This window comes from Camellia sinensis, chromosome 13 (genome assembly GCF_055761805.1).
Source record: "Camellia sinensis isolate YWXY chromosome 13, ASM5576180v1, whole genome shotgun sequence".
Taxonomy (NCBI): Eukaryota; Viridiplantae; Streptophyta; class Magnoliopsida; order Ericales; family Theaceae; genus Camellia; species Camellia sinensis.
In genome coordinates, this window is record NC_138973.1 from 71100291 (window position 1) to 71110542 (window position 10252).

Here is a 10252-nt window from a genome sequence, read left to right on the forward strand (position 1 = left end):
AGAGTAAGAGCGGAAGATATTTTATATGGATGGTTATTGGATCAGCTGTAAAACGATCTTACTTTGCGTATACGGACACATTTCAGAGTCTCCTTATGGCGAGTGTGGTCTGAGGATATGAGGATCAACAAGAGATCAATGTGGTTGTAGGTCGAGTGTGGTCTGAGGATCTGTGTGAGAGAAAGACAGAGGGGAATGGCGAATTTCAAATTCCCGCCCCACGTTTCAAATTTCCCCCCAAACTTTTGGCGACCAAAAGACCAAATTAGTCGCAGAAAAGGTTCCTTCGCCGACAAACGTTTTTAGTCGCCAAATCTCAATTAACAGCGACTAAAAAATTAGTCGCTAAAAGTACTAATTTGGCGACTAATTTTTTTTGGTTGCTGAAAATAAGTTTTTCACGACCAAATTTTTGGTCGCTAAAAAATATGTGATCTTTCGCAACCAAATTTGTAGTTGGTCGGCAAAAGCATACCACTTTCTGCGACCAACTCAAATTTTGGTCGCCAAAATATAACCTTCTGCGACCAATAATATTTAGTCGCCAAAATTAATGATCATTCACGACTAATTAATATTTGGTCACCAAATGTCATTTTCTTGTGACCAAAATTTTTTTGATCGGCAAAAGTGGTCGCAAAATGTGTAAATTCTTGTAGTGATTTAACTTGCATTCGATGGTGCATTTGAACATCAGATATGGTGTATTATGGATCCGTTAGGAATAGATTATTTTGGTAAAAGAAAAAGTTCAAGATTCACATAAAATTTTATGTACTCATAATGATGTAATATCATATGTGTCAATTTTGATTTATTACAAATCCAATAATATAAAGTCTAACTCCCTTCCCAAATCATTGTAGATGAATTGTTTATTAAAAAAAATTATTAAAAAATTATGATTATTTCACAATTACCAAGTGCTTCTCGGGCACGTGAAAAGCAACAACCAATAATACTTTATTTCATGATTCTTGAAATTTGCTCAATTTTAAATAATAGGTTAAAAATACAAAACTACTACATGCATCTAATTTAATTAATGAATAAATTACACTTTGCACCCTTGTATTTTATACTAAATGTCACTTTGATCATTACACACAAAATTATGCACTTTTAGTCAATTGTCAATATCTTCTTTTTATTACTCTGCTGTATAAATCTTTAATAAAAATAATAGTTTAATAAGCACATGACTACGGAGTGTAATTTACCCTTAATTAATAGAACTAAATTCAAGAAAATTTAATATAATATTTAATACGTATTAATAAAATAAAATTAGACCGTTACTAAAATCAAGAAAAATTAATACTATCCTATTTAATAGAATTAGGGTGCCTATTCTCCTAATCAAAAATAAAAATAAAAATTAGGGTGCCTATTGTATATGGCAAGCACTACTGGCACTGTTGTGCTGACGGTGAGGATCACTCTGATTCTTATTTTAATGATTGAAAGTATTTTTTTTTTAGAGTATATCGTGCACAATATACTTATAAAAATAAGTTAATTAGATAACGATAATCCTTTAATCGAAACATATTCATATTCAATATTATATTTAAAATAACACTTACTATTCATTTTTATCGATACAAATGTGTTTTGATGAAAGAGTTACTATTGTTAGGTCAACTTGATTATTTATAGATATGTTCTTCATGGTATACCCTAAAAAATAAATAGTTCGGATTATCAATATAAGACTCGAAGTGAGCCTCAAAGCATGCACAATAGTGCCCGCATGCTCGATGCACAATAGGCACCTCAATTCCCTATTTAACACACAAATAATACTAAGGATATCAAATTTTTTACCAAACAAATTACCATTATAATAATGGGCATTGCTAGACATTTATTAGCATTTTTCTTAACCACATCTTATCAAATACCCCAGAGACATTTATTAGCATTAACCATAATAATAATGGGCATTGTTAGACATTGGCTTCTTTTACTAGTATATATATTCGAACCACACACATTTCCATTCCCATTCCCATTCCCATTCCCATGTGTATTGAGGTCTCAAAATCATTCTTGTGACAAAAGTCTACTGTCTTTCAGGTATTTGTTTATGATTTATGGCATTATATTTTTTCCTAGTTAATAATTTGTTATTTTTAAATAGAAATTTCTATAACTTCCTTCAAATGTAAAGATGTTTTAGTCTGAATTCCAAAGTAGAGAGTGAAATTAAATAAATGTTTGTCATTCAATCAAGCAAATTTGTTAACAGAAAATGGTGTTAATTCATGCTTAATAGTTGTAAAATTAGTATATTTAAATCTATTTTTACTAAACTCAAAAAAATAAAATTAAAAAAATAAAATAAAAAATTTATTGTATTTTCTTTCAATTACTTACAAATAATATACTTTATTCCCACTTGCATTTTTTTATAGGGCAATCATTACTTTAAACAAATTATGCCTTGATTTTTGTATGTGCGTTTGTAAATTTACTCAATATTTCCTGTTTAATTTGTCTGTTCATTTTCATTGTTATTTGGTTTACTTTGGTTTAGCAGTTTGACATGTCTTTTTTACTCTCTTCATAATAGAATATTGCTAACCATTATGCTCTATTTTTGGTTCATTAAAATGAATTGTAATTCCATAGACTTTTTTATGGAACGACTATTTATTTAAAATTGTGAAAGGTAATTCTATTTATAATGCGTTTGCTATTATTTTTTTAATTTAATCAAACAAATGAATGAATATTTTGATAGAATGATAATTTCATTCCACTTTAATCATTCCAATGAATGAAAAACTACCTAAGGAGTTGGTCTGGTGGTCAAGGCTGGGGAAATGGGGATGTGCTCTCTCTATGTTTTTAAGTTCAAAATCTCCTTGCACCAAACAATTTTTTGGGTCAATCCATACTTTAATTGGATTAATCCATAATTTTTTGGATTAATCCATACTTTAATTGGACCATCTGTTAGTAAACGGTGAGATTGGTGGTTACCAAGTTATCATAAATAAATAAATAATAATGCTCTCTCACACTCTTATTAAAATAAATTTAAGAAATCGATTTACAAAAACAAATTTTACATAAATAATTTAATTACAATAATATGATAATGACATTTTAAAATAATATGTTACTTTGATAAGACTATCTAATTAAAATGAATTTTCCTATATGATAAATTTATCACCTCATTGGTATAATTTTTCTCCATAAAAAAACCCAATGGTTAGCCATCAATCCAGTCAAATTGATATTTTCAGTTTTCAACTAAAATTAAATTGGAGTAATGCAAGAGATTCAGTTTTTAGTTTATTAATTCTTAAATAAATTAATTCATCAGAAATAAATTTAATTATTATAATCTTAAGTTTGGGTCAATATATAAGAGAGATATTTACAATCAATCTATCAAGCCCAACTTCTCTATCGAAATTGAACCAATGATGTCTATACAACTATTAGATCAAATATCCTTATTTAATTTTACGAATTTTAAATATTCTCCTTCAATTGCAATGATAATAGGGCTAGCGTATGTCTCAGGTACAAGGATATTCATTGTTCAAAGTTTTCCGATTTCGATACAATTCTAATTTAATGCCAAACATAGGAGTTGTTTGTTTTTTTCCACATTACATATAAAAATAAAATAAAATAAAGGATAAACTACAATTTTAGTTTGTAAAATATAGATTCATTGCCATTTTGGTCCCTTAATTTTTAATTTTGTCAATCAACTAGGCCTAACCTAATTAACCACCACAACTTTCTTAAGAACTTAGTCCCTAGGGGAGGTTATTCAACTCTTCTTAAGGAGAGTTGAATTTACAAAGGGTGGAAAGACTAACTTCTAAAGGTACCAATCTAACAATTAATAACTGATTTTAGCAAATCAAAATTTTGCTTCAAAATTGTCAATTTTAGTCAAATTAATATAATCTCAAAACGGATGTTTAAATCGTTAAAATAATTATAAATTTTACTATGGTCCTAAAAACGTATATTTTGTGTCATATTGGTCTCTCAAGTATCATTTTTGTCAATTTCGTACTTTAATATTGTATGGTTATGTTTTATTTTCTTCATTAATGTTTTATGACCAAATTGACAAAATTAAAAACTTCAAGAACCAAAGTGATGAGTGACAAAAAACACATACTTTTAAAGAACTTGTGTGTATTTTATTACGATTCCGTTAACTATTTAGACGGTATGCTTAGAGTTGGAACAAAGACTCAAATTGACATTTCAATGATCAAATTGACAAAATTAAAACTTGAAGAACCAAAATGACAATAAACGCATACTTTATGTGAACCTTATGTGTATAGATATATTACGATTGTAATTTCATTAATTGCCTTAAATAATTATAGATGATTGTTGTGATTTTTGATCACCAACTACTTTGTTTTTTTATTATTTTCCAGATCATCCCATGGACTTACATGCTATTGTATTATATCTCTGTGTATGCTCTCACCTTGTGGGACACAATGGAGTTGAAGGAGACTGGAGGAGTTTAACTAAAGAGGAAGATTTGGAGTTGGAGGAGCAACTTAAGCATCTCAACAAGCCAGCAGTCAAGACTATACAAGTATTTATTCTCACTATTATTAGAAACCTTTAGACTGCGTTTGGATCACTAATTTAGATAGAGAAATGGAATAGTTAGATAAAGTATAATTATATTTGATTCACTTTTCACTCACGTTTTCTATTTCCCTTTCCAAATTCATGTATAAATTTAAAATCCAAACACAGTGTTAATTCAATTTTGCTATGTTTGTTTCATGGGAGTAAATTTTATTTGATTAATAGACTTGCCATATGTTGATATTATCAATTGCATATCGTATTCCACTTTGAAATGCTCCTGGATTGGGAAATTGGTAATATCTTATCATATCCCACGTTTGTCTGGAATCACACTAGACATACATACGTAGTGTAATGACCATAGTGGGAGAATATTTTGGTGCTTTTACTAATGCAGACCCTTCTTAATCTCTCATTTGGCATCTCATCACCTTATAGAGATCAATAATCAGTCATATTCCATACTTAATGTCTTGTTTTGTATCTACCCCTTATGGAACTTAATAATCACCATATAAAGGATATATAGGGACAATCCCAAACAAACACAATCTCTATGTACGACATGGGATCCTTTTGTCTCTAGTGTGGAATGAATTAAATTTTTACCAAATTAACAATAAAATATTAAACTAATTTTTTAAATTAAAAAGTTATTTATTGGGTTAAAAAAATCTATCTCTTCAATTTTAAATCGGAACATAAAGTTGTTGACACGTATCTATCAACAAACTATTGTCTCAAATATAATAAATAAAAATTTAAGTTGAGCCAGTTCCTAGGATGTCCTGGGACTAGTTTCGAGGACATTCAATTCCAATATTATCCAGTTAAATTTTCTATGAAAATCAAATGGCAGAGATTAATAGGCATCTTAGGCCTAATATCATGGATGTCTTGAATTGCAACCATCTAATTTGACGTTCTGAACTTGAGAATAGAGAATATTATTATTTTTGCACAAACTTGTGAACAACCTTTCATGAATTGAACAATTGTATATAAAAATTAATAGAAAGATTGTAACATTTACAGAATAATTATGGAGATATATATGATTGCGTGGATTTCTACAAACAGCCTGCATTTGATCATCCTTTACTGAAGAACCACACTTTTCATTTTCAGGTTTGTCTCCATACATCCTCTTATCTCCAACACATAATTGAAGGCTACTTAATTATTTATTCAACACTCTATGAGCACAAAATAAATCACAGAACACTGTAGTTCGCACAATAGGTTCTGGGATTCTTGCACATCCTAAATTTGAATGGAAGCATATCCATATGCACACACTAAAGAGGAAAAATCACAAAGATTTGCATACAAAAGAGAAATATACTATGAATCATAGCGAGTACAATAATGAAACCAAAAACCTTTAAAATCTGACACCAATATCGAAGTCTTGAAACTCTGCCCATTTCCCTGCTTAAGATTAACTGATTCCAGAAGCTACACGTGCTTACTTACTCACTATCATTGCCCCCGAAATTTTTTCATATCCCCTGCATCATTACAAACCCTTTCAATCTCACACCTCTACAATACTTCTTTTTATTGGCAAAGGGAGTAATTGTATTGATCAAATCCAATAGATAAAATATAATTTTGGGACAAGCATCAATAAAAGAGAGGAGAGTGTAGAGAAGATTCATATTTATAGGCAAACCATAGAAATGTTAGTCCCACACAATTAATAAAACCCTACACATTGAATTACTAGTGAACTCTTGATTTCACAACCTAACCCAAAATACAGTATGGATCTTACAAAATTTGATACACACCCAACACTAATAACTTTATGGGGCTCATAGAAAACAAGACATGCACGAACCCAACAGTAGAATCCAACTCTTGTGAATTTTCTATAATCCATTATGTGATCAATTTATGTGCAAGTCTCCTTTACCTTTTGTCGAATTGAGTTGAATTGCAGATGAAGCCCATTTCATTACCCAATAGATCAAGAGATCAAGTTTCCTCAAAAGATAGCAAACCTCTACATATAGGACTAAAGGGCGGAGATTGCCCGGTTGGAACAGTTCCAATTAGGAGAACTACTAAAGAAGATCTCATTAGAGAGAAACTTGCTTCAAAAATAATGACTCCTGCAGATGACACCGGTGGTGCTGATGTAAGTTATCCTAGTCAGTCAAGATTATATAGCTTCACAATACTGGTTTTGCACTATTGCTTGTTTTCTATATCTGGTTTTATTTGTTTCTATGAATCACCTTCTTGAATGAGTTGTCAACACACACATAAAACACTCTAAACACATTCTTTGATCCTATAAATTGATTTTAGTCCTCATTTTTTGAAGTTATGTTTAGCCTCATCTTGTTGAAAGTTTTAGGCAAACTTTTGATAATAATTTTACTTGTAGATGTGATTGTTTACATGGCTTGAATCTGCACAACCAAAAACACTAAACATTAAATCTTACAATAAGGGCACAATGCGTTTTTTGAATGAAAAGAAGGGGGGGAATCAACAAAAAAAAGTAAGCGCATACATATATATACGTGTGTTGGGTTGGGCTTCCCTCGTATGTGGATGATGGCCTAAATATTCGGTAAAGCCCATGTGAGTCTCAAGCCTACATGGAGAGATTATGCTAGCATTTGGTTTACTTTTCAAAACTCAGCCCTGTTTTTAAATCATGATTTGAATACAACTTGTTAACCACGCATATTTTTAAAATACAACTTGAAATTACTTTCAAAACTCCTCTCTTTTATTATTATTATTATTATTATTATTATTATTATTATTATTATTATTATTATTATTAATCAATCAATCACTTTTTCTCTCTCATCTTTCTTCTCACATTCTCTTACATTCTATACATCAATCACTCAAAAAATATATATATATATATATTACAAATCATTTCAAAACTCATAACTAAACAAATTTTCTCTTTTCAAATTATGATTCAAAAACTCAAAACTCTACACTCAAATTATAATTCTAAAATTAAACCAAACGGATAATGTTTTTTGTTTGGTTTTTGGCCCATGTGTGATGAGACAAAAACCCTCTCTACTACCCTAGAGAGAGAGTAGAGTGCAGCCACCAAACAAAGAGAAAAAAGGGAGCCAAGCAGTTTTTTCATAAACTCTATCCAACTTTGACCAAACAGTTCGATCGACAAGCATTCGTGGTCCAATTGAGCTGAAATTTGGTAGGCGAGTTCACACTCAAGGCTCTAAGATCTAAATGGTGGAGATCAGATTTGGAGCATTTTGAATTTGGTTTTCTAGCTCGTAAACAGTACCCTATTTTTATGAGATCTTTCCTAAACTTTGTAACTAGTTCTTTGGTTGCCAAGAAAACTTATTTGTAGTTGTTCTTGATTGTTTGCCTCTAGTTCTAACTGGAGAGAACTCTTGTACACCCATTATTTTTTGATAGTGGAGATATTTGGTGAACTACGGTCCGATGGTTTTTTCCTTCTCACAGTGGGAAGGTTTTCCAATTAAAAATTGCTCTTGCCTTTTTTTTTTCTTTTTTTTTTTTGATCGGAAAATTGCTCTTGCCTTATGTGATTTTAAGATTTATGATTTTCAGATTATATATATATTGTGCTTTATTCAAATTGTTTCCTAATAGATTCACACAAAGAGGGAGAAAAATTACTTCTGCTATTTTGTGCTAGATTCAAGTATTTCGAATTGGCTTTTGGTTTTCTCTCAACAATATGGATATGTACAGATTCTCACAGTGGAAAAGGTTAAAGGGAAAATATAAAAGTAACATATATGTTTTGGACTTTTATCACCCAGTATGCCATAGTTGAGACAATAGATGGTCCAAACAAATACAGTGGAGCGTCAGCGGTGCTTAGTGTACACCAACCAGATGTCGTGGGTAAACAATATAGTGCAGGGCGAATGATGATTCAAAATGGGCCTGATAGCTTACAAGTCGGGTGGAGGGTAAGTTGATCCTCTTGCTTGTTGTAAATTTAACTTCTTACTTCTTTTACAAACAATTTTCAGAAGTAAAAACTAGCTTCACATAGACAAAAGCATTTGTTTTTATTATGTTTTTGGTTTGTCTCAGGTGGACCCATCTCTGTTTGGTGACGCACGTACTCGACTATTCATATATACGAATGCAAGTATCACTGCTTTTGAGTGCATATTACTTAATTGACTATATTTTTTAGTAGCTCTTACAATATATTCTTATGTGTTTGTCTACCAAACAGGCAGGTCAATCTCATTGTTTCAATACAAATTGTCCTGGATTTGTGATTGTGAACACAGATATACCTCTTGGTTCAGTAATTGGAAAGGTCTCCATACGTGGAGGGATACCGGTTGAGGTGGAAATCTACATCTTGCAGGTAAAATTTGAAAACTCTTAATATACATGAAGTCCACACCTAGACCACTGTATTGGCAGACCACAAGTTCCCAAGTCATGCTACCATTGTGTCAAATAATAATTACACCAATAATTATGAAACAAAAATCGTAATTAAGTAATTAGTGGTAAAGAAATAGAATTTGCGTTCTTCTGTTTAATTATTCAATTTTGATATCCATGTAAAAATATATAGGACCTAGCTAATGGAAATTGGTGGCTTGGAGTTGCGAATACCAATGTTGGATTTTGGCCAAAGAGAATACTTGACGGCGGATTAGCAAACTTAGCTTCACATGCTGAATGGGGAGGAGAGGTATTTAGTCCACCGGGCACCCCTAAACCAGCAATGGGGGGAGGTCATTTTCTAATTGAGAGCACCAGTTATGATGCATACTTCAGGAGTATTGCACTTAAGAGTCCAAGTGGAGGGGATATAAATCCTCAAACATACGAGTTTACAAGCAGTAGAAAACTGTATGATGTGAAAGATGAAGGAAACAGGGGGGCTTACTTTGGGCATGTGGTACTATATGGGGGCCCTGCAGGTTCCTAGAAGGAGAACACAAATTTGGTACTTTTAAAACTTCATTTTGGCATGGATTAATAATGTAAAACTGACCATTTCTTGTCCTTCTATATATATATATATATAATTGCATGTGCTTTGCAAAACTTTTATTAAGACTCAAGTGCTATTGTTTATGCTTGGGGTGATGCACAATCCAACCCTTTTAGCTTTGCAAATTTTAATCTTCTTGACTGCAATGTCATCAATAAAAAATAAAAAATAAAAAAAAATAAAAAAAAAAAATTGGGTTATTCATACCGGACCTGTTTTTAACAATTAGGGGTGCTAAGCCAACTCTCAAGTTGGGGCTTTATACATATTTATACTACAATATATATATATATATATAGAGAGAGAGAGAGAGAGTGTGTGTGTGTGTGTCTATCAATGTAATAGGAATTACCCACAATTATTTATTTATTAGTACCCACACAGAGATTGTTTGAATATGATTACAAAAATTTGCTTACATAGATTAAGATCCTGGCAAATCATTATAAGAACTCAAAAAGATAAAAATAAAATAAAATAATTTGATTTTATTATTTCATGTCTTAGCAAGACTCAATATACAACAAGGGGAAAAAATACCAAACGAAAAGTAAAGCCATAAATCAATCCAAATTAATCTAATTACAACAAAATATCACTTAAAAATTACTTTTCTTACATTTTTAACAACAAAATTACTAAGTAGGC

The 10252-nt window shown here is 31.0% G+C and overlaps 1 protein-coding gene across 1 annotated transcript; it reads left to right on the forward strand.

Annotated features, from left to right (window-relative positions):
• Positions 1 to 3512: 3512 nt before the first annotated feature.
• LOC114297907 (protein neprosin-like) lies at positions 3513 to 9605 on the forward strand. The gene is made up of 8 exons (XM_082900616.1): positions 3513 to 3540; positions 4428 to 4594; positions 5632 to 5724; positions 6542 to 6739; positions 8397 to 8549; positions 8677 to 8734; positions 8829 to 8962; positions 9179 to 9605. Exons 1-8 carry the CDS (start codon positions 3513 to 3515, stop codon positions 9536 to 9538), a joined length of 1191 nt encoding a protein of 396 aa, XP_082756742.1. The 3' UTR covers positions 9539 to 9605.
• Positions 9606 to 10252: the final 647 nt, after the last annotated feature.